The following is a 25,660-nucleotide window of genomic DNA, read 5'->3' on the forward strand; positions in this document are numbered from 1 at the left end:
GTTCAGAGCTGAGTGACATTTGATCGGTATTTCAAGGTGAATTTCAAAGCCCGATACTCTTACCTGTCAGCCTGTATTTTTTTGAGAGTATCCTATCTTATGGTTCACTGAAAGGCAAATACTCTGCTATGCAGAACTGTGATTTGGGGGCACATAAGCAAGTGGAGAGATGGGCCAGTTCATCATTTCCCCAGCTCTGCTGGGTCCTGGAACCTTCAAAAACGCAGCACCGTGATTTTACTTGGATACTGTGACTCTTGCTAAAGGCATTAGAGTGGATTTTTCAGGGCTGAACGTTAAGGACAATGCTCCATCAAATATTTTTGGAATATTAGAATAAAGTTTAAGCATGTTACAGATGAGTGAAAGAACACTTGTTAAAACCTAACACATGTCAGCAGCATTCATTCCATCTCAACTGTTTGACAGACAATTAGAGTTTTAAATTGCACCGTGTACTCTTGTGAATGATCCCAGGACAGCAAGTGGGTAATTAGATTAGTGATTTTACAGAATTTCAGGGATTTTTCACTGGTTGTGTTTTCAGAATAAAGAATATATTTCAAAATGTCTAAAATACTTGTCATCTGAAAATGGAATTTTCTTTGGTACCAGTTTTATAATTGCCATTCTCTCAAATTTGTAAGATCATAAAATTTGTGTTTTTAAATGAAAGTTTTAAGTGTTCTATTGAACAATCAGATTTTCTAAGTGAAGATTAATTTATTGTGATGACATTTTAATATCGTATAATTTTCTGTAAGATGATTAATAATCAAAGAGAATAAATTTTTAAAAAGTCTTTAAAGGCTCCTTTTGCACTTTGCATAAAATCTTTCTTATAATTTCCTACAAAGACTCCTCAATTTTTTCCATGCCTGTTTATCACTCTGGCCTCATCTGAGGGAGTTTCCGCCATTGTTTTCCTCCACAGAGACCTGGACCTTAGCATTTGATGTTGCCAGCCTGGAATGCACCCCTGAACCCACATTGCCTTGCCATCTCTGTCTCAGCTTAAATATCATTCTTCAGAAAGCTTCCCTGGTCCCAGTCCGAATTAAGCCCCCTCTGTTGCTGTTTCTTGTTAGGCCTTTACTTCTCACCTTACAATGACATTTACATGTAACTCTGATCTCTCTCATAGATGTCAAGCTCTCAGAGGAAAGAGAGGTAGTGAGCATGTTGTTCATTTTAAACACTGAACCTTCCATGGTGCCAAGCACAGCGTACACATTCAGGAAATAATCGTTGAATAAATAGATGCCAGGAGAATGTGAGATTCTGTGAAATCTGTTTTCATACTCTTTGCTATTGGCCTCATAAGCTTTAGCGTTTTCAGTCTATATGCCACAGGCATTCCCAGTGGGATCTTTTGGGAAGAAGAGATATGCAGCAGTGATGATTATTCTTGCATTGGACACACCACGTAAACTATTCTTTTACGCATTTTGCTTTATTTTACTAGAGTAGTACCTTTGCAAGGGTATGTATTATTGTCACGTTTGCACCACAAGACAGAGATGGGAATGAGATAAACTTCTGAAAATCATTCTAACATCTACCAGGTACACAAAAAAGAAGTATATATCAAGGTCTTCTGTCACTTTTCTGTATTTACTGAGCCCCTTGTTTGTTTCAGATGATGCAAAACTGAGGGGTCTTGCAGCACCCAGTAATCTTTCCATGAATCAGACGCTTGAAGGGCACAGTGGTGAGTGATGCAACTTTTGGAATCATTTTTGAGAATTATTTATACATTTTGAAGCTGTTTAACGCAGAAATGTCAACACTTAAAATAGCTGTCATGTTTAATCATTTTTATTGAGCCATATCTAACGTGGCCTAGGTCAGTGGTGGCAAACCTTTGGCACGTGTGCTGCAGCAGGCTGTTTGTTATCATTGAAAGGTCTAAAAGGTTTGCCATCACTGGCCTTGAGTCATCTAACAACTTTTCCAGGATTAAACAGTGTCTTCAATAAATCTGAAAAATGTACTATTATTTTATTTTAAAGAGTAGGAAAAATTTAATGAGAGAAAGAAAGCTTCTGCCTAAGAGAGACAGAAGGGGGACTGGAAGTGGGTTGCCCACCCACCCCACAGTTCAGAGATGTTTTATACATCAAAGCCCTGTGGTGAGGTGGGTACAAAGTGGGACAGAACTGTAAGACCCAATGGAAATTTACAAGGTGGGCATGAGGTGGGGCAAAACCATGACCAACCAATGAGATTACAAGTACAGTCACCCAGGTAATATTGGTTAAATGGGGATCAAAGAGGGGGAAGAAAGTCATATAGCAAGCACACCAGGATTTTCAGTAAGGGTGGGTGGGGGATATTTCCTGGAGAGGCTGGGTTAAGACCTTGGGCCGACACCCAGGTGATTGATACCTGTTTAGAATATCAATCACTGCTATTCATCCTACATGGGTGTGTAGTTTCTCTCCTTTTAAGATGTTGGCCTTCAGTGAATGTGTCTTCACTGGCCTCCATGTTGGCTCCTTGCTGTGTTTGCTCCTCGAGGGCTGGTGCCTTAAGGGAGGCCCCGTCTAACTTCCTACAAGATATCTAATTAACTTACCTATCTGCAGTGTCCCCTCTCTGAAGAAGGACCCCTAACTGCTGTGCAGGGGCAAAGCGTGAAGACCAATCTGGCTACTTCCAGCTGAAGAGGGTCGTAGTACTGATCAGCAGTCAGAGTTACTCTCCAGAGTCTATCTAAAGGCCTTTGATAGGTGCCAGGCATTGTCATCTTGGGTAGCCTTATACCTTTCAGTTTGGAGGAGACAAAGCCAAAGAAACAGTTAAGAATACACGGACCAAATACTAAGGTCAGCAGGACTGCTGTGAATAAAGCCAACAAGGGTTTCCATAGGGAGGAACTAGTAACAGCCTCCCACAGAGGATAAGGAGAAGGTACAGGGGACTTCAGAATCCAACAGAGAAGTAATTTAGCAGTTATGAGCTCATAACTGTTTACAAGGTAGATCTGGTGGTTCCCAGTAAAAAAAAGTCTAGCACATTTGTCATTGGCTCCATTTGTATGACTGCTTGGAGTTTGGCAGCGTCTAGGCAAGAACAAACAAAACTTTTAAGAATTTAGAGCATGCATAATCTAAGTATGAGCACACTAGAATGGAAGGGCAGGTTGGGGAGAAAGTTACACTTAGAAATTGAAATAGTGATTGTAACCTGCTGGCTTTTAGATTCTTTCATTGATAGAAGTTATCTATAAGTCTGATACTTTTAAGCCTCTGATACTATAAGCCTCTCTACTTTTAGTTGTAAGAAAATAAGAGACAATATGAAGAACAAATTTCACTAAGAAATTTAAAACTCTAGCTGAGCTCTTAGAGATTCTACCATAGTTTTTCCTAGTGATCTATAACCATGGTCAGCTACTGGTGTAGCTGGAAACTGCCAGAAGGAGTCAGCGACTGGAGCCCCTTTTTATATCTAGCTTTATTACTATGGCATTATTTTATACCTCTTTTGGTTATTCTTTTCTGTTGGGTGCTTAAGACCAAGTTAAAGTGAGACCTGTGTCAAATCAGTATGAACTTCTTGGTATCTATCAAGGTCAATTAAGTCTCCTCGGGCACTACTTTGGAACTATGGATAGAGCCTCTCAGCTCCTCTGTCAGTGTCAGCTGTCAGCATGGGTTACAGCCTTGCTTGACCATGTTGCTTTCAGTGAAAGTGTGGGAGATATTTTTCTTCTTTGTCATCCTCTTTTGGCATATGGTACATTTGCCCTCTGGTGCCCAGCAATCTCCCTGCTCAAGAGGTTGGGTGACTTACCAAAGACGTAGGATCCTGTAGGAAAGGTTCCTTTGTGTCCTGGGTCTTTGTTGACCTTGAGGGGCCAGGGACAAAATATTGGCTGTCCTCATAGCCCAGTTACCTTTCTAGTTTTGGTCTCCAAACGTCAGTTGTTGAACACCCAGAAGAGAAGATCAGTGACATAAGTATTTCAGTAGGAGCAGTGAGGTAACTATTATAATAGTTAAGACATCAAGCACTTTTGAAGTATAAACCACAGCTGGAGGGCTGTTATTTCTTACCAACCATGGTTGTTTTAGTAGTTGAATCCCTGCAGAATGTTAATGGAAAACAGTTATATATTATAGAGAAACTTAAGATCAAGAGCCACCCATAGTATTTTTTTTTTTTTTGGTATAAAATACAGTTACATTCATCATTGGGATCTTGTACCATTACATGAGTCTCTTGGTTCTTATTTTTTTTCCCCTTCCCTTGCCCTCCCTTCACCCCCTCCACCCTTCCCTATTTGCAAAGACTTTGTTTCCATTTTTTTCCTCTTCTCATATTTTTTCCTTTCCCTTTTTTCCCTTCCCCTACCTCTCCCAATTCCCCTGCTCTTTTAGACCTTTTCTTCCTGTTACACAATATCAGTTATGCATTTTAAAAATTACAATATTAAGATTTAGGAGACATTACCACAGATTTTACAGAATTTAAAAGGATATAGAAAGCATATTACAAAAATCTTTTTTGAAATAAATTTGACAACTTCTAAGAAGTAACTTAGACAAATTAATGAAACTAACTCTGGAGGAAATATAAAATTTGAATAGCACCTATTAAAGAAAGTATATTCCCAGCTTGAAAACCTACCTATGTGACAACAGCAGGCTCATAAACATTTTAACTGATAAATTATATTAAACATTTAAAGCAGAAAAAAGAAGGAACACTTCTCCCCTCATTTTAGGAACTCAACATTGTGCTAATCCTAAAACTGGATAAAGATAATAGAAGAAAAAGGTATGAACATAGATAGAAATTTGTTTAACAAAACAAACTATTAGAAGTCAGATCTGGCAGGATGTAGAAAGTGGTTTTATTATAGGGATGGCAGTGTTGGTGCAGCATTGGAAGATCCACCCCCAAAAGTAATCATTTAAACAGAGGAAAGGAGAAAGCCATATGATCCTGTCACTAGTTGGAGAAAGAGTATTGGACTAAATTCTACAGCTGTTCATGGTAAAAGCTATCAGGAGACTAGAAGTAGAACAGAACCTTCTCAACAGATCAAAGACATGTACTCCATACTTCCAACAAAAACTCCTTCTATGAATGGAGACAATACAATGCTTTCTCCCTAAAGTGGGAAACAAGGGCATATATGCCTACTCTTCATCTGCCCATTAGACTTTGAAACATAGGTCTAAACCAAAATAGTCTGGCAATAAAATGACACAACTAGGATAGGATTGGCACAGCAGAAGCAAAATCTTTATCTGTAGATGAAATGATCATCTACAGAGAAAATACTAAGAAATCTCTAGAAGCCCCTAGAACTTGAACTTGAATTTAGCAGGATTAGAAAACACAAGGTATATATAAAAATTCAGGTCTGTATATACTTGCTATAAATGAAGAACTGGATATTGAAATTTAAAAGTTATGTAGGAGTACAAAGGACCCAGAAAAGCCAAAAACAAAAACAAAAACAAAAACAGTGTTGGAAGATGTTTAGCACCCAATTTTAAGACTTCTTCTAAAGCTACAGTAATCAAGGCAGTGTTGGTGTAAGGAAAGACATATAGATCATTTGAATAAAACAGAGAATCTAGAAATAGAACCACGCATATGTAGTCCACTGAGTTTTGAAAGATTATTTAACATTAGCATTTTATAGAATATAAACTCAATTCAAGAGCCAAGGAAGAGATAGTGTTTTCAGCAAATGGCACTAGGACACCTGGTATCTGTCTATAAAAAATTAACCTCAACCCTTTATTTCCATATATGAAAATAACTTGAAGGGATCTAGGAACCTAAATATGAAAGCCTAAAAGTATAAAACTTTAAGAAGAAATTATAAGGGAAAATGTTTATGAATTCAGAGTAGGCAAGAACTACCTAGGATACAAAAAACATGATGTATAGAAGAAAAAAAATTGATAAATGAGATTCCATCAAAATTTAGAACTTTAAATGACATCATTAAAATGAAAAGTAGTCCTTAAACAGACCATATTTCCAATGCATATAACCTATGAGCAGAATATATGAAGAATTCTTAGAGCTCATTAAGAGACAACCCAATTAAAATATAGACATGATAAATAGCCAATATAGCACAAGGAATGGTGTGCAACTCTAGAATCAGAAAAATACTAAGCAGTACAATAATAAGATTGAATTATACACTCATTAGGGAGATGAAGTCAAAAGTTTTAAAAGCCTTGTCATGACTTTTTCTTTTTGTTGGATTCTCCCCCTTTGGGTTTAATTTGTCACGCCCAATGGATTCATTCTGCTGAGCTTCCTGGGGTTGTGATCCTCATTGTCTTTTCCTAGGATATTGTCTAAAATTTTTTGGAGTGCTGGTTTGGTATTCATGAAGTTCCTAAGGTGCTCTTTATCATGAAAGTATCTTATTTCTCCATCAATTTTGAAAGATAGTTTTGCAGGGTACATTAATCTGGGTTGGAGGCTGTTTTCCTTTAGGGCTTGAAATACATCACTCCAAGCTCTTCTTGCCTTGAGGGTTTGCATTGAGAAGTCTGCTGTGATTCTGATGGGCTTTCCTTTGTATGTGATTTGTTTCTTTTCTCTCACTGCTTGTAGAATTTTATTCTTCTGTTGGATTTCTGGAATCCTAACTATTGTATGCTTATGTGTAGAGTTTTTTTGATTAAGGCTAGCTGGAGTCCTATATGCCTCACTTATCTGTATGTCAAGTTCTTTTCCCCCTCCTTGGGAAGTTTTCTGCCATCACCTCTGTGAAGAGTTTTTTTATGTCATCTGCACTCTCCTTTCTTCATTGACTCCAATCAGTCTTATGTTATTCTTCTTTGCATCGTCTAGCAGCTGTTGGATTGATTTCTCATGGTCCCTCACAATTTTAAAGCAATTTTTCTTTTCCTCCTCACTAATTGCAATCTTATCTTCTATATGTGAAATTCTATCCTCACATTGGTTCATTCTGCTGTGCAGACTTTCAGTGGTGTTTGTAATCTCTTGGAAATCTGTTTGCATCTGTTTTATGGATTCCATTTGTTTCCTATGTTGGGATTCCATCATATTCCTCAGATCCTCTATTTTTTTATCTGTGTCCTCTCTAGATTTATTAATCATGTCTTGCACCATGAGCAAAATCTTTGCTGTTATCTGAGTAATTATTTCTGATTTCATTTTTTCCCAGATCCTCTTTTGTTGCCAGTTCACAGAATCCAGGTGGTTGAGTATCAGAGTGTTCCATCTCGTTTCCCTTTGGGGTTGCTGTAGGTGATCTGGAAGTCTGTTTTTGAGGCTTGTTTATGTGTCTTCTCATTTCCACGGGGAGGGGGGTGCTTCTGGTGCCCACGTGGCTCACCTTCTCTGCCCTAGGAGCTTGGGATGGCAGTGGGGGAGCTTCCTTCCAGGTGCTGGGACCAGCTCAGCTTCTCTGCCCTAGAAGCTTGGGATGGTGGTGGGGGAGATTCCTTCCGGGTGCTGGGACCGGCTGAGCTTCATTGCACTAGGAGCCTGGGATGGAGGCGGGGAAGCTTCCTTCCAGGTGCTGGGACCGGCTCACCTTCTTGGCCCTAGGGACCACACATAGTATTTTAGCATGACAATCATGATGACATCATCTTTGTAACACATGTTCATCTTAGTACGGAATAGTCTTTTAGTCAGTCACCTCCATCTGATCACAAGACATTAAATGACATAAAGAAAACTCTTATTTGTTATCCTTTAGTAGGTTGCCATCTAAAGAGAACATACATATTGGCCTATAAATGTACCTTAGGAGTTCATAATGTCTAGCCTCTAATTTTAGTGTGACATTGTTTCAACTGTTTTGTGACTGAACATCCCTAAGTATGGTGACACATATACATCACATAAGTTTTTTTTTTGGTACTCGGGATCGAACTCGGGTCCTTGTGCTTGTGAGGCAGGCAGCAGAACCACTGAGCTAAATCACTGGCCCCATCACATAAGTTTTTAAGAAAACTATAATTTGACTCATTTTCTCATGCTGGCTTGACATGTACCTCTTATCACAAGTAGCTGGAGTACGGCTGGGGATTTAGCTCAGTGGTTTGACCGCCTCCCTCACAAGCGCAAGGACCCAAGTTCGATCCCTGGTACCAAAAAAAACCAAACAATAAACAAAACCCCAACAAGTAGCTGGAGTGTAAGAGAAAGGCAGATACCTGAGTCAAAAAAGATCATTACCATAAATAATATCCTAGAAGACACCTGGAAGGCATGGATCTATACACCATGAAATAACAATGAGTATCAGTTATATAAAACCCTTTGTCCCTTAATTTTGTTTTGTACCAAGAGCATTTGAAATAAAACATTATTGTTTTCCCACAGAAAACTTAGACTATGACCAATGTATAGCTATCACAATGATATGTTTAGCGATGTATTTCTCACAAGGCTATGGAAGTTATTGGGGTCCCCTTTGTGAATAAAGGCTGGAATAAATTTTTTCCAGGCAGCTGCTCCTTTATTTACCAAGGGGAGTCCTGTCCAGTAGTTTTCCCAAGCCCAAGAGTCTTTATTTAATTATCTTAACAAATTTTTAGATGACCTGAGAGAGCCAGATCATAACAATTAACACATTATTTTGACCAATGAAAGATTCTCAAGTTATACATAAACAGCAATATATACTGTATTTGTAAAACCAGTTGACATTATTTGGATCATCTGGCAACCTGGGGGAAGCATGTCTTTAATTATATTTATCTGTAACTCACTAGCAGAGACAAAAGTCCAAATAAAGCTCAAGTTGGTTAAACATCCAAAAAATCACCATATAGCATTTTATAAGTCCACAGTCAACATTCCAAAGTCCATAACCTATCAGAAAAGCCATTTTTCTCCCCTACACACATAAATGATGAAGACCATGCCTAGGTGGGACAAAAGGTTCAGGTAGTTTTTGTTCTATCAAAGATTTGTTTTATATATTTGTCTACAGGTCTGTCTTATTAATAATAGAGAAAGCAGTCCAAACCTGTAGCTCAACTCTTAATGGAGGCTTAAGAAAGGGCTCTGACAGCATCGTTTCAGATCACTCTGAGACAGAGGATATCTGATGATCACTGACAGAGTTCCCCTTTCACCTCACTGAGGAGTCCAGATAGGGACAAGATGTGGAGATTTTCTGCTGATTACCCAGATGGGCTGTCAGGAGCTAGTTTCTTCTGAGGGACCTTCGGGTATCCACCAGAGAGTTGCCCTGGCCATGACCCTTCAGTTGTCACCTCAGTTTCTGCTAGTTCCATGCAGAGATCTGTCTCCGAAAGGAACCCAATGGCCTATCTGGTCAACATTCCACCCACCATTGGTGTCAGTGGGAGTGGAGATTCACCAGAGGACAACTGAAGAAACTCATCCTCTGCTTTGAGAGTGGCAGCTGCCCTAAAGGCAGTTACTAGCTGGCAGAGTAACACTGTTTGGCATTCTGTAAGGAACAGAGAAAAACCTGACTGTCTTCATCTGAGACGATTTCATAAGAGACTCATTTTACAACATTTTTAAGCAACTAAGTCCAAGTGCAACACATACAAAACAAGAATAAAAGGTAATTTTAACAAAAGACAATGCATAAGAAAAACAAATTTGTGAACATTTAAAACACACAGCTTAAAATTAAGACACTTTTGAGACAGCCCAAACGAAGGCCAGAATTTATGGAACAAAAACCAGAATCTGTGAGACAAAAGTTACAATCTATGAAGCAAGAAGACCAAAGTTAGAACCTGTGGAACAAAACCAAACTCTTACCTCCAGCCAGTAATCTCAGTGGGACCTCCAAAATGATATAGGGGAAGAGATGTAACTCCCACACCTGCTAGATATCCAAGACATGAGTTTGTGTTCTCTAAAATCAAAGAATGAATTCTAGGAACAATGGAGGTTAAGAGTAGGAAAAATTTATTGAGAGAAAGAAAGCTAAGAGATTCAGAAGGGGGACTGGAAAGTGGGTTGCCCTGTAGCTATATTATATATTAAATAATCTTAAAAAATCTGTCCTGTGATTTCAGAGTAAAGGAGACTAAAGAGATGTAACAATTGAGTACATTGCTGTGGTCTAAGATGAGAGCCGGTGGACTAAACAAGTACAGCGTCTGTAAAGGATACTGCTTGGACATCTGATAAAATTTGAAAGTGGGCCTGTGTTAGATAATAATATTTTATAAATGTTAAATTTCTTAGTTTGTCATATGGTCATGAAAGAGAATGTCCTTAGGAATATCTGCTGAAATATTTAGGAATAATGCTTATTAAAAGAAAGCTGGGCATGGTGGTACAACCTATAATCCCAGTACTCTGGGAGGCTGAGACAGGAGGGTCACAAATTCTAGCCTAGCTCAGGCAATTTATTGAGTCCCTGTCTCAAAAAATAAAAGACTGGGGATGTAATTTGATGTGAAGGCCCTGGGTTCATTCCCCGGTACAGGGGCAGGGGGATTGAGAGGTTTAAGGTATACTTAGGAGTAGAAAACTGTAGGGCAGAGGGAGAACGGATTATGGGACATAGCAAGCCAACCGAGAAGCAAAAGAACAGCTTGGTGTCCCTCGGACATCATCCCCTGTGAATCAGGCTAGTGCCGGAAATCACAGCTGTGCTTGTCTGTCGTCAGATTTGTGGTAGCTCTTGCAGGTGTCCATAGGAGGTGCCTTTGTAAGTGTAACTAGGGACAGGCATGAACGGGTCTTAGGCACTGCTGTGAGAAGTTAGTGATCTCAGTAAATATATACCCTATATATTTTTTTGGTATTTGTAGTTTTAGACTTTATTTTATTTTATTTTTTGTGGTAATGGGGATTGAGCTCAGGTCCTTGCACTTGCAAGGCAGGCAGCGGAACCACTGAGCTAAATCCCCAGCCCAGTTTTAGATTTTAATATGAAAGACTGATACACAGAAACTGGTTGATTTTAACATCCTCCAGGTGTTTATATAAAGATACAAATTTGAAGTTAATTGTTGCCCTTTTGAAGTTTCTAAATTGTTTCTAATATTCTAGGTTCTGTCCAAGTGGTCGCATGGAATGAACAGTACCAGAAATTGACAACCAGTGACCAGAATGGGCTTATCATTGTGTGGATGTTGTATAAAGGTACATTAGGAGGGTTGCTTCATCTTTCATGCACTGGGGTCTGCCAGTTCACAGTATGTGGATGGGGAAATGGGATCTGAGATTGACTCTTTGTAGCCTCCTGATCCAGTTGTGGCATTTCTGGATCTATTGCTGCCTTCTTTGCTGTTCACTTTGTTTCATTTTGAACAGTGACCCTGTATTATGAAATGATTCTGGCTGCACAGTGGTACACAGCCGTAACCTCGCACTCGGGAGACTGAAGCAGGATTGTGAGCTGAGGGTAGCCTGGGCTATATAGTGAGACCCTGGCTCAAAAAACCAAGGTGGAGGGCCGGGGATTCAGCTTAGTGGCTTTGCCGCCTGCTGAGCAAGCATAAGGACCTGAGTTCGATCCCCGATACCAAAAAAAAAAAACCCAAGGTGGGGGAGGAAAGTGAATTTGCTGACTGCTGACTTTCTCCGAAATGAATTTAGACAACAGAATAAATAATTTCTACTCAAGATAGCTCCCCTCCCCCAATTTCCTATATCAATTAGTTCGTGTGTGAGTGATTGCGGAGTTAGTTTACTAAATAAAAAACATTTATGAAGAAGTCAGAGGCAGTAATTCATTTCCTGTATTGGGCCAGGTAGCTTCCTTTTCTCTCACACATACAGACTGTATCATAGTCTCACCATTTGTGCTTGTTTTCTGTGAGGGGCAGAAGGGGATGCATCACTGTTACTAGAAATCCACTCATAATACATGTTCTCCTGAGGCCTGTAACTGTCATCTTCCAAAGGGAAGGGTACCTTAGTTTGCGTGTGCTGTTTTATGAAGGTCTAGGCTAGGCCATTCAGAAATTGTTAATTAAAAAAGATGTTGTGGTGGGCCAGGGATTTAGCTCAGTGGTTCCGCCACCTGCCCTGCAAGCGCAAGGACCCGAGTTCAATCCCCAGTACCAAAAAAAAAAAAAAGATGTTGTTGTACTTGAACTTTTAAAGTGTGTGTGCACATGCGTGTGTGTGTTTTTTAGGGTGGGATAGGGTATAATGCCAAAGTACGGTAGATTGGAGTAAAGTTCATGTTTCCAAGGTCAGCCTCCTCTGGGTCTCAGTCCTGATTCTCTTTATACCCCATTCTGACTGTTTATTCTGTTCCAGAAATCGTGGAAAGAAATACACGGAGACACAGAATTTGGGTAAAATAATAAAAGTTTACTTGCAAGCAGGCAGGACTGCCAGAAACTGTCAGTGTCCACGCTGATGTTTGTTCTCCTTCCCCTTTTATACCCTTTTTGGTCATTATCTTATCCCTAGTGGCCTTTGTTGAGTAAGTAAAAATTTCAGTTCTGGGTTTAATGGTTAAACACTGGAGGTTTCTGTTAATGGTTACAGCCATAAACACATGACAGTTAAAACACATATACTACAAATTAGCCCAAGCATTGCAACTTTGTTTTTCAGGTTAAGATGTTATCTATAGTAAAGCTACAGAACAAAGAGTCACATAACCTTCACTTTAAACAACAAGAGCAACGGGAAAAGCAAGTCTTAAAGCGATACACTACCTATTTTGCTTTTACAATTACTTTAATATTTAATCTAAGCTGTCTAAAACTTTTTCCCTATCAATTTTACATCATTGATTATTTGCCTGGCTGCAGGCCAGAGTTTGTCATATGAGGATGTGGTAAAACCTTAAAAAAACACAGAAATAAAGACAGTATAGCCTTGGTTTTTGCTGCTATTTTGGTTATAAGACAAATCACATCTCACTCTAACTCTGTATAGTTAAAATGTTTTTGTCATTCAGCATTAGTGACAGTATATCATCAGGGTAATATGAGCAGTTTAAGAATTTTTTAAAGTGGGCTGAATTTTAGCTAATATGCTAATATGCTTAAAAGGAATCATTGGAAAGTTTATGCATAGATACAAAGTTGTTGTTATTCTGATTTTTTCCCTCGATTATTATCTGAAGTGTATTCAAGTAGGAAAAGTTAGGGTTTCTCGAATGTCAGTTTTTTGGCTCTGCAAAAGCAAATGAAATTTGAGTGTTTTTTTTTTTTGACCTTCATATTGTTGTTATTGGTTTTTTTTTTTTGCTTAAATTTTTTTATTGGTACATTTTAGGTATATAATATGTTATCATTGGGATCTTGTACCTTTACATGATGCATCTTGGTTCTTATTTTTTCCCCATTCCCTGTCCTCCCTTCACCCCCTCCACCCTTCCCTATTTACAAAGACTTTGTTTCCATTTTTCCCTTTTCTCATAATTTTTCCTTTCCCCTTCCCCTCCCACTTCCCCCACCCCTTTAGACCTTTTCTTCCTATTTTAAATTATCAATTATTTGTTTTAATCATTTTAATCCTTATTTACACTTTCAGTTTCTCACACCAGAGAAACTATTGGTATTTACACATGTGTGTCCTATTTCACTAAAGAGGATGACCTCAATATCCATCCATTTAGCTATAAATGTCTCTAGTTTCTTGTTCTTTATGGCTGAGTAGTGCTCCATTTTATAGAAAAACCACATCTTCTTTATCCAGTTTCCAGTTGATGCGCACTTGGATGATGTGCGTTTACAAGCTTTAGCTATTACAAACTGTGTCACTATGAACATGGGTGCACATATATCGCTGTGGTATGATTCTTTTAATTCTTTTGGGAAGATACCCAGCAGGGGGATAGCTGGGTCAAATGGGACCTCTAACCCTAGTTCTTTGAGGTATCTCCATACTGATTTCCACAGTGATTGCACCAGTCTGCACTCCCACTAATAGTGGAGAAGGGTTCCATTCTCCCCACATCCCTGCCAGAATTTGTTATTGGTTGATTTGATAGCAGCCAATCTTTCTGGGGTGAGGTGGAATCCCAGTGTTTTCATCTGCATCTCTCGAATGACCAGTGATGATGAACATTTTTCCATGTGTTTATTTGCTGCTTTTACTTCTTTGTCTGAGAAATGTCTGTTCGTTTCAGATGCCCATTTTTGAATTGAGTCTTTAAATTTGAGGGGTCTGATTTTTTTCAGTTCTTTATATATTCTAGATAGTAGTCCTTTGTCTGAGGTACAGCTGCTAAAATTTTTTTCCCACATTGTAGGTTGTCTCTTAGCTCTGTTGGTGGTTTCTCTTGGAGTACAGAAGCTTTTTAATAAAATGAGATCCCAATTCTTGATTCTTTGTGGTAGTTCCCATGCTACTGAGGTTTTCTTCATAAAGTCTTTTCCTATGCCAATGTCTTCAAGAGTGCTACCTAATTTATCTTCCAGCAAGTTTAATGTTTCTGTTTTAATATTTAGATCTTTAATCCACTTCGATCTTAGTTTAGTGTGCGGTGATAGGTATGGGTCTAGTTTTAATCTTTGGCAGGTTGAAATCTAGTTTTTCTAACAATAGGCTATCTTTCCTCCAGTGATGGTGGTTGGCTCCATTGTCAAAGATGAGGTGGCTGAGTATGTCTGGAGTTGTTTCTGCATCTTCTAATCTATTCCACTGATCCTTGCATCTGTTTCTTTGCCAGTACCACACTGTTTTTATCACAGTAGCTTTGTAGTATAGTTTCAAGTTGGGGATTGTGATACCTTCAGTCATGTCTCTGTTGCCTAGAATTGCTTTTGGTATTCTAGGTCTCTTCTGGTTCCAAATGAATTTTTGGATTGTTTTCTCTAGTTCTGTGAAGTGTATTGTTGGAATTTCAATTGGCATTGCACTAAATCTATATAGTAGTTTTGGAAGTATGGCCATTTTACTATATTGGTTCTTCCTACCCAGAAACAAGGGATGCCTTTCCATTTTCTTATATCCTCCTCAATCTCCTTTTTCAGAGTGCTGTAGTTTTCAGTGTAGAGGTGTTTTGCTTCCTTTGTTAGATTGATTCCTAGATATTTCATTTTTTTGGATGCTATTGTGAAAGGAATTGTTTCCCTAATTTCTCTCTCAGTGAGTCTGTTATTTGTGTGTTTTTTGAGTGTTGACCTTGTATCCAGCTACTCTACTGAATCTGTCAATTAAGTACAGAAGTCTTTTGGTGGAGTTTTTTGGATCTGCTATGTAAAGTATCATATGGTCAGCAAATAATGACCGTTTAACTTCTTCCTTTGAAATTTTAATTTTTAATTGACAGCATAAAAAGAGAAAGAAAGAATAAAAGACAAGGGTGTTTGTTGTATTTCTCTGATAATCTTCTTTTTTTTTTTGGTACTGGGGATTGAACTCAGGTCCTTGTGCTTTCAGGGCAGGCGGCAGAACCACTAAGCTAAATTCCCAGCCCTCTCTGATAATCTTTGAAGCAATTTTTGGTTAAGGCTTCAGTTAACTTTTCATTTTGTTTACTTTGGATAAGAAGCTTTTAAAGTTTAGGGTCCCAGGTTGTAGAAAACTTTGCAGTTGTTTACCCCACATATACTTCATGGAATGTTATCAACTCTTAAGTACCATTTACTAGATAAGAAAATTTTGACTAGTTTTCTGATTGCTGGAAACAGGCTCTTGGTATGAGGAGATGATCAACAGTCGGAACAAATCAGTGGTTCGCAGTATGAGCTGGAACGCCGACGGCCAGAAGATCTGCATTGTGTATGAGGACGGGGCTGTGATCGTCGGTTCTGTGGATGGTAATGCATTCATCGGAGGACTGAGATCAGCATTTAGCTGACTTTTACCTTAGAGGTTTAGATTATCATATGTTAGCATTCCAGCTGAAAAAGACATAAAAAGAAAAAACCGTTGACATAATCTGATGACATCTGAGAACCACTATAAAATTATCTTTTGATTTCCTATAATAGCACTGAAAAAAGTAAATTATTTTCACAGCATTATTTTAAAAATTGTTCATTATATAATTTATCTTTATATTGGTTAGATTATATAAATCTTGGGAGGCCAGTGAAAGCTTTTAAGAATGGGAATAATGTGATCAGATTTGTTCTTTAGAAACATCTTTGTGACAGTAATAGGAAGAATGGAGAAAGGAAAGATAGTGGGCAGCTGTAGCAGTCAAGAAATTGCTCTGGTTGTTCAGATGAGGGAAGATGCTGGATGCTCCTGAATCAGGGTAATCAAGGGAGGTGGAAGGAAGTAGACCAGAGATACTCAGGGGGTGGCATAGAAAGGAAATCATCCCAACTGGGGATGGGAGAATGCAGGTGACTGTAGGCCTGTCTGTAATTTCAGCTTTGGCAGCTGGGTGGTGGTGATGCCTTTCATTGAAGTAGTAGGGATTTTAGGGTAAGAGTGAGTGGCTTTGAGGTAGGGTTTCTGTTTTGGACACGTTCATTTTGTTACCATGAGACATCCAGGTAAATATATCCAGACCGTAGTTAGCTCTGTATGTCTGCAGCTTGGAAATGTCCAGGCTAAAGGCATAATTGTGGGACTCACCAGCATATGCATGGTAATTTAAACAGGAAATAAATGAAGAGATCTAAGGGCAATTTGTGAAGTTAAGAGCCAGCAACATCTAAGAGATAGGCAGAAGAGAATTCTGTAAAGGATACCAAAAAGTAATAGTATTGAGGTAAAGGAATCCATAGCCCAGTGGAAGTCAAGAGAGCTTCGAGAAGGCGGGGTGGTAAAAACAAAAAAGTAGTATCGATAGGAAATAGCAACAGGCAGTGGCTGAGCTCCGTGAAGGTGGATTCCGTGGAGTTGTGGAGAAGCTCGATTGGGAGGGGCAAGGGGTTAAGGAAGTGGCGAGGCAAATGGAAACTCAAGGGGTTTGGTGGGGGAAGGAATGATAGAAACAGGAGGATAGTATCTGGGGGAACACAGGATCAAGGGAAGTGTTTCTTGTTTTGTTTTGATTTGAGGTGGTGATTGAGCTTTCAGTGTTTATATGAAAGGACCCGGAGAGAAGAATTTGATGAGAAAATCAGAATAATTAATAGAGGGAGACCTTTGCAAAGTAGGAGGGAGTTAGACCATAGAATAGGTGGAGGGATGTGCTTCAGCTGCGGGGGAGTGTTTGAGGAGATACCGCTTCCTTTGGTTAAGAGAGCAAAGCCCAAAGGATATGTGTGGAGCAGCTATGAAATTTCTTTTTAGGGAGTTTATTTTCTTTCAAAGTAGAGGGTGGGCTTATCTGTTAATTGGGAAAGAGGGAGAGAATTTGAAACAGCTGTTATTGAAAGTGTCTCTAAGGGTATTCAGTGTACATAAATACTCAGTGAATGTTCATTAACTAAATAAATTGAAGAGCCGAGTGTGGTGGCACATGTCTGTAATCCAGCACTCAGGAGGCTGACACAGGAGGATTGCTGTGAGTTCAAGGCCAGCCTTGGCTACATAGTGAGTGTAAGACCAGCCTGAACTACATAGCGAGATCCTGCCTCAAAACAAACCAACCAACCAACAAACAACTGAATAAACTGAAGACTACATGAATGCTGTGAAGACTGTGATAGCTCTTTAGGGATAAAAGATTTTGAAAGCAGTTGTTGGAGGATCATGATTCTGAACTTGCAATAACTATGTTTGTGTTTTGTTTTAGGGAATCGTATTTGGGGTAAAGAACTGAAGGGTATACAGCTATGCCATGTAGCATGGTCCACAGATAGTAAAATCTTACTTTTTGGAATGGCAAATGGAGAAATACACGTTTATGATAATCAAGGAAATTTTATAGTAAGTGTATATATTCATTATTTCTGTTTATATCCTTTTATATGATTATATTATTATATATGCTTCATATATACACATATTTATGATGGTTTATGTAATCTTCGTTTTTTTCTTTTTTCAGTCATCAAAAATTACTATTTTTTAAAATTAAAAACAAGTCTTGTTTTCTTTAAGGCAATTGCTGTGATGTTAAGGTTGTAACTTTCAGTTCTGATTTTCTGCTAGTTGCACAGGGCAGGGTGTTAGTGCTTTGAGGACAGTCAGAAGGGTTACATCAGTGTGAGCTTCAGTGCCCTCTCATGCCTGGAGCCAAAGTTTCCATGCAGATACCAAGCATATTTTTGGAGAAACTAAGAGGTGTTGAAGAAAGAGTGGGAGACAAACTGTAAGGAAGAAAAATCCATTTCTGGAAAGAAGCTAAAAAAGAGTAGGCTCAGGTAGCATGATCCAGAGAACAGTTTTGGCTCTGCAAGATTTGGCTGTGGCAGTTCTGGCTTTAGCGAGGATTAGCATACAACATAAATTTACTCACTGGTGGAAGCAAAGTCCGTAACTTTTCCTTGACACTTTGCTGTTTTCAAAGTACTTTCATATACTTCTTTTTGTTTGAGTCTCATAAAAACTGAGTATTTTTATTACTTTACACATGAGGAAGATGGAATGTTAGTGATTTGTTTAGAGTTGGTAAACCAGTAAGTGATGAATCTTGCATTTGCAACGCGATTTTGAGATTCTGTTTTCAGTGTTTTCCTACAATTCTGCATTCATATCACTCTGTTTTCAAATGCTAACATTAAACCTGGCCACTGTCGCCTAGATTAAGATGAGGCTGAGTTGCTTGGTGAACGTCACCGGAGCAATCAGCATTGCTGGGATTCACTGGTACCATGGCACGGAGGGCTATGTGGAGCCGGATTGTCCCTGCCTTGCCATTTGCTTTGACAATGGGAGATGCCAGATAATGAGGCATGAGAATGACCGAAGTAAGTGAGCTGTTTTTTTTTTAGCATTGGAGAATTAAAAAATATTTTGAGAATTGTTCTTAAGATCACAAAGTGCTCTGGGCTGAGTGTGTTATTATCTCATTGTTTTGGTGCTGATAGACCCTGTTCTGATAGATACGGGCATGCATGTGGTCAGTATCCAGTGGAACCACACTGGCAGCGTACTGGCGGTGGCTGGCTCCCAGAAAGTGGTCACTCAGGACAAAGATGTAAACACGGTGCAGTTCTACACTCCGTTTGGTGAGGTAAATGTTTTAAAGTTTTATCTTCTTTTCATTTGAAGGTGTACTGGTAAGGGGGGGGGGCAAAAAGAACAGAGGAAAATGGTATACATTTGTCCTGTTTTCTTTAGGAACATTTTGAGTAACAGTCTTGAGATACCAAATGTATGTCTGAATAATGTCTTCATACTATAAGTCTTCATTGTATTTTATCATAGAATTTTTTATAGTATGTCCATTTAGAAAACTGAAAGGTGGACATAATAAATCACTGTGGAGTGGTTAGTGTACTTTTTTCTGTGATCTGAATGTGTATCTCTTTTCTTTTCTTTCCTTTTTTTTTTTTTTTTTTGGTAATGGGGATCGAACTCAGGTCTTTGCGCTTGTGCCGCAGGCGGCGAAACCACTGAGCTAAATCCCCGGCTGTATCTCTTTTCACAGCTGAAGTTTACATGGGTTTTAAGTGTAATGTATTTGTTACAAGTTCATTTTTCTGACTTTTAATGTGGTACTTTAAATGTGCTTAGATAGTAAACATTTATCTATCTGTCCTTCCCCCAAAACTGCCAATATTTTAATTTCTTGCAGGTTAATCAATTATTTTAAGAATACCTGACAATAATCAACCTTAAATGATACTACATTAAAATATAAACATTGGGCCAGGGACTTAGCTTGTGGTCCTGCTGCCTGCCTTGCAAGCGCAAGGACCGGAGTTCGATCCCCGGTACCAAAACCAAATAAACAATGTTTTCATAAGTGTATACAGTGTTATTCTTCTAATGGTATGATTAATAAATTTAATTTTAAAGATAATTTTCTAAAGAAACACTGGAACGTTCAAATAGAATTAACATATTCTCATATATATATGTGAACTTTAAAAGACTTAGAAAATGAGAACTTATTAATAACTAAGCTTAATATATTTTTACAAATCTTGTTTTTCAGCCCTAAACTGTATTTTCTTCCTTTTGTATACTTTGTGGGTTTTTCTAAATTCACTGAACCTACAATGATGTGTGTTTTTGGTGAGATGAAAATGTCTATACCAGTTGGTTTAATATTTTAATGTGGATATTTTAATTCAGTGTTCGTATTTTATGTATTTGATGATTTCTGTCGGGAAGGAACGGCGTCGTATCGTGCTTTTGAATCACCGTCTCACAGTTTCCTCGCGGAGTGTGCTGTACAGAGTAGGTTTCTGTGCGCCGTCGGCTGGCGGTATTTCTGGTAGATGTAAAAGCTAAGGAAAGCAAAGGCATGGTGTTAAGGATCCCTAATAGTTAGAAATCTGGATTCCTGTTGAGCCTTTCTCGGTTATTTGGTTGGTTGATGTCTTTCTCTTCCCTGTTCAGCCCTCTCCGCGTAGAGAAGCGTGGTGCTCGGGCCTGTGTGCGCCGCCTCCGAGCGGTGTGCACTGTGAGCTGAAGCCTGTAAGCAGTGTAGTGCAGCTGCAGCCAGGAGTGCCAGTCAGTTCCATGCGCCAGTGGGGGCTTCATTTTCGGATCAGGGAGCGTGAAGATAGAGAAGACACTTGACGGAAGGTACCTCAGCGGGAGAATACGCTTTGGTCCCGGCCCGGGATGTCCTGGTTCCCGGTGTTTGCGCCATGGGCCTGGCGAGCACAGCGTATGCAGTCAGGTCGACCTGGCCTTGAATCGCATTTCCAGTGAGGCTTGACTTAGAGAAGTTATTTAACCCGAGGCGCAGCTTTTTTCTGAAATAGGGCTCACACCTCGTGGTGGGTGTAGGGACTAATGGCGGTGAGGCTGCTGAGGGTGCACTTGGCCAGTGCTGGGCCTTTGCTGAATGCTTAGGAAAAGCGAGCTCTGTGTCCTCTCTGCTGCCACCGCCTGGCTGGTTTGTGCAGCCGGGCGCTGCGCCTGCCCTCTGCGCAGGGGTCGCTGGCAGGGGCACTATTACTGGGGCTTGGCTGGTCCTTTTTGTTCCATTTAGGCAGCAAGATAGACCCTGCGAGGTTCAAGTTTGGTTTTTTTCCTCCTTTGGTTTCCCTGGCCCGAGGACGTTTAATACATTTGTCTTGCACGTCACCCTGCTGCAGTGTAGTACCGCAGAGCGGGTAATTTACAGTGAACGGACGTCCACTTGCGCCCAGGTTGGGAGGCCGAAGCGCCGCTTATCCCCCGGCGAGGCGTCGGGTGAGCGCCGACTTGCTGCTTTATCACGTGGTACAAGGTGAACGGGTAAAGAGAAAGGGCGAGAAAAGGACACGAGGGGCTGAATTCACCCTTCCGTGGTGACGTTACTCTCACTCGCCTCTTCCAAGTCAGTTCAGCGTGAATCCGTAGGCACCAACGTGCACAGCATAGCAGTATTGGATCTGCCTTAGAGGTCATCTGGTTAGGAACGGGGCACCGGTGCACTTAACGAAATGCATAGGACCATGCTGGTCAGCCAGGTAAGAATTTCGGGTTAAAAACATTTGTGCTTTGTATGGCCACATTAAAAAGTGTATTCATATACTCATTCATTTATCAAGTGTTAGCGTAGGAAGAAATTAGTTTGCACGTGCATTGACTTGCCAATCCGTGTGTACTGAACACCTGCTTTCCAGTGGTCTCTGGTGTGGAGTGAGAGCTCTCGGGAGTCGGGGCTTGATGTTCTGGACACTTAGAGGGCGGGAGAATCCGGGCTCATTGAGGAAGCACCGCTGGGGTTGGCGCGGGGGACAGGGCGGGCGGGGCGAGGACGCCCGATCCAGGCTCAGGGCCTGGGGCTCCTGAGCGCCTCGCGAGTCGCACACAGAGCCGTGGCTGGATAGGGGCGCTCAGCCAAGAGCAGTTTGGGGCACTGTGTCCCATGCTAGAGAATGTGCTGATTGTGGGTAACTATTGGTTTTAAAGAATTACTAAGCCTTATTTAAAGCAGAGGAGATGTGGTCAGCTGTGTCTCCATAAAGATGGTTGTGGCAGCAGCGTAGGAATGGCACCTGCGGGTGGAGGGGGAAGAAGGAGAAAAATAGACGGAAAGCTGTCTGCCCCTCCCCCCGTCCCCCCAGTCAGGGGAGAGACAGCTGTGGGGAACCGAAAGGGGCAGAGGATCTGGCTTGGTGACTAGCTGTGGCGGATGAAAGGGAAAGGCGTGACTTCAGGAGTGAATTTATAGTTTACTGGCCCTATAAAAAGTCCAACTTTTTGCCACTCTAAAATTGGGGTGTATCTTATAATCAAAGTTGTCATACTTTAATTACCAGTGTGTTTTCTTAGTTGTGCATAAAAGAAAAGATACATAATTCAGTCTAAGGCATCTTAGATTTGATCTAATGTGATATTGAATTTTTTGGTTATAGGCTGTAAATTTTTCTATTATATGCATGTTTTCCTTTATAAAATTAAAAGAAAATGATTTTCAAATGGCAGTAACTCTTCACAAAGTAGTTTTCATGCTATTTTTGATCTTGATGAAGTGTTTGGTGGTAATTTGCTGACTGTGAGATGTTAGAGTAAACATATATTCTTTTCCAGCATCTGGGTACTCTGAAGGTTCCTGGAAAGCGGATGTCTGCACTCTCGTGGGAAGGAGGTGGGCTGAAAATTGCTCTGGCTGTTGATTCCTTCATTTATTTTGCAAACATTCGACCTGATTATAAGGTATAAGTGTAGTTATAAAGTGTTTTAACTAAATAATTTTGTTATAGCTCAAAATATATTCATAGCTGTTTTGTTTCATAAACTAGCAGAAAGGAGGCTTTCTCTGTGTGTTTGTGAAGAACTAGTATAATAGTATAATAGCAAACACTTCTCGAATACGCTGCATAGTTACATGCATACTCTGCATGTGTCAGGACCTAGGAGGAAAAGGTCGATGACTCTGGGAGCAACTGAAGGGTTACTAGAGAAATATAGCCTGGGCTGAGGGATACAGCAGAGGAGATAAAGCAGGCACCCAAGGCTTGCAATGTGAGATAGCAGCACCAGCCCTGAGTCCAGAGGGAAAGATGAAGGACCAGTGTTCCCAGAACCCGCGAGAACTATGGCTGTGCCGAACTAGCCAGGCAGGGAGGGCTTGGGGGAGCGAATACTCCCAGTCATCTCTCCGCGGCTGTGCCTTCTGCATCTTTTCTCTAAATCTTAAACTATTTTAAAGACACAGTTTATTTTAGAAAGTAATTGTGGTATGAAAGCTAAACACAACTTACTATTAATAGTGAACATAATCATTTTATCAGCAATCAACACTGATTTATTCAAAACCACTTACATATATCCTTGGAGAACGAGCAGGGGAGGCTCTGAGTGTACAGATCACACCGCAGTGTGGAGATGAGTCTAGAACAGTTACAGCCAGGGGATTTGTGCAGAGCTGCTCATGAGAGGAAGTTGGTGGGAGCATAAGCATGGTTTTCTTCGTTTGTTTTAAATAAGCCATGAGAAAGATTTAACTTTGAAACAAATCCTATTAACAAGAAGATAGAAAAGCAAAAAGCAAAGCACTTGTCTTTTGACTTTGGCTTGGGGACCTGGAATTTAGACTTTGGGCGGGGATCATTCTACTTATTGTCCTTCCCCAAACCCCTTCCTGCCAGTCCCAGTAGCTGTAGTAACTACTGAAAATTTTCTCCACTGAAGCTTAAATTTTACAAATTAATGTAAGAAATTAATTTTATTCTTACAGCACATTCTTTGTTTTAAGAATATTTTTATTATTACTTTAAGGTTTGTTATTTTAGTGATAGAAGATATTAAGCTGTAGGTGCAGTCCTGTCTTCTATTTCTGAAGAATATATTTTGTGAAGTGATAAATCACCTAACTGAAATATTTCCAAAATAAAATAGAACAGTACGATTTTTCCTTCCCAAACTAAGTATTCTGTCCTCCTTTCTCTCTCCTCCCTTCTTTCCCTTCCTCCTCCTGTTCTTCCTAGTGGGGCTATTGCTCAAATACTGTAGTTTATGCGTATACCACGCCGGATCGTCCTGAGTACTGTGTTGTCTTCTGGGATACAAAAAACAATGAGAAGTATGTTAAATATGTGAAGAGTCTCATTTCTGTTACCACCTGTGGCGATTTCTGCATTTTGGCTACGAAAGCTGATGAAAGCCATCCTCAGGTAGGTATTCTTCAGTGTACTGAAGCACAGGTAGGTCAACAATTGGCAGGACTGGGCTGGAGTCACCTACTGTACCAAGCACGGCCTGGATGCTGGGAGATGCGTAGCTGAGCGTCGGGCCTGGACTGCAGATGCTGGGCCTTGTGTCCTCCAACCCCCTCTCTCCCCAGTCAGCCAGGTGTTGGCAGTTCATGTGACTGGGTCAGTTCTAAAGTTTTTGTCTCTGAAATATGTAAAAAGCACCATATTCTTTTTCCAAGTTAAAATTCCTCAAGGAAATAGAAATAAAAAGTAGCTTACAATTATTTGTAGTATTTTTGTAAATAAACTTATTTTAAGTAATGGGAGGATAAATTATATCTAATATATATTTATATTTATCATTTAGTTTATGAAATTAGACAAATTTTAATTGAGATGCTGAAAAAAATCTATGAAAATAGACAGAGAATTGCTTTAAGAGTGATATTCAGGATTCAGAAAACCCTCTTAAGTAGGAAAGTATTAGTCTGAGATACAGAAAAAGTGCCTAAGTGTGAGAAAAATGAAGTGATCACCTCAGAATCATATGATGCAAAGTATGCATTGTGCTTGATCATCTTCTCATGCAGTGTTAGTTACTGCTAATTGCTTATATGTGTTATTTTTACTGTATCGGATCATATCCTTTCTAATTGACTGAATTTCTCTGAATCTCTCATGTCATTTATATATTGCTTCAAAGGAGGAGGATGAGACGGAGACCCTTGGCGCAATGGTAACACGTTGTTAGCTCTTCTACAGCTGGTCGTGGGTGCAATGAGTTTTGATGTTGCATTTGATCAGGAGCTGTGAAAGTGTAAATGCTGGAAAGTATCCAGTGTAGTGGTGTTTCTTAAACGTCCTCTCCAAAATCATAGTGTTCCATTGGGTTAAGAACTCTGCCTTAGGGCCGGGGATGTAGCTCAGTGGTTCCACCGCCTGCCTTGCAAGCGCAAGGACTGGAGTTCGATCCCTGGTACCAAAAAAAAAAAAAAAAAAAAAAAAAATCTGCCTTGGTTGAATTTTAAATTATGTTTTTTTAAAAAATAGTTAAAGCTATAGATTATTTGTCTGCTATTTGTCTGCTATTCTTTGCACCTAAAATTTGTATCAATTATTTACCAGTTAGTGATACTTGCAAAAAATAAGCACAATTATCTACTAAGCATATTTCTTCATTGTTCATAAGCAAGAATTCTGATACCCTTTTTGTGTTATTTGTCCACAGTTTGTGCTAGTTCTTTGTAACTCCATTGGCACACCCTTGGATCCCAAGTACATTGATATTGGTAAGGAAATGCTAATGTTTATCTCCTATCCAATCAGGTTTCATCTGCCCACTAATTAAAAAAACCTAACAATAGTATCAGTTAGAATGGTCTCTTTAAGGTGAGGTTGACTGTTTCCTGGTTGTCAGGTCTAGTGCCCATTTATACCTATTATCATGGTAGAATTGTTATTATTATTTTTTGTTACCAGGGATTGAATTTAGGATCTTGCACTTGCGAGGCAGGTGGCAGAACCACTGAGCTAAATCCCCAGCCCCTCATGGTAGAATTATTAATGCACCATTTCACCCTCAAAAGCATACTCTTTAAGATAGTAAATTATGTTTGTGGTATCTGAAATCCAAATAA

General features: G+C 39.7%; 1 protein-coding gene across 18 annotated transcripts in view; it reads left to right on the forward strand.

The window, feature by feature from the left end:
* Positions 1 to 25,660, forward strand: part of Wdr35 (WD repeat domain 35) — a 96,589-nt gene that overhangs the window by 13,981 nt on the left and 56,948 nt on the right. For 11 of the 18 annotated variants that reach the window (XM_087216651.1, XM_087216647.1, XM_087216646.1 and 8 more), the window contains 10 exons: positions 1,640 to 1,711; positions 11,011 to 11,103; positions 15,564 to 15,692; positions 17,570 to 17,703; positions 18,521 to 18,686; positions 18,807 to 18,952; positions 22,417 to 22,542; positions 23,817 to 24,002; positions 24,727 to 24,759; positions 25,252 to 25,312. In XM_087216651.1, coding sequence (XP_087072777.1) covers positions 1,640 to 1,711; positions 11,011 to 11,103; positions 15,564 to 15,692; positions 17,570 to 17,703; positions 18,521 to 18,686; positions 18,807 to 18,952; positions 22,417 to 22,542; positions 23,817 to 24,002; positions 24,727 to 24,759; positions 25,252 to 25,312 — 1,146 coding nt within the window. The remainder of the gene's footprint in view (positions 1 to 1,639; positions 1,712 to 11,010; positions 11,104 to 15,563; positions 15,693 to 17,569; positions 17,704 to 18,520; positions 18,687 to 18,806; positions 18,953 to 22,416; positions 22,543 to 23,816; positions 24,003 to 24,726; positions 24,760 to 25,251; positions 25,313 to 25,660) is intronic. The other 7 variants (XM_087216649.1, XM_087216650.1, XM_087216656.1 and 4 more) reach the window with 2 other exon arrangements.

This window comes from Heterocephalus glaber, unplaced genomic scaffold (assembly GCF_053883595.1).
Source record: "Heterocephalus glaber isolate CG9 unplaced genomic scaffold, H.glaber_assembly_v1.0 deba00001457, whole genome shotgun sequence".
NCBI classification, from domain to species: Eukaryota; Metazoa; Chordata; class Mammalia; order Rodentia; family Bathyergidae; genus Heterocephalus; species Heterocephalus glaber.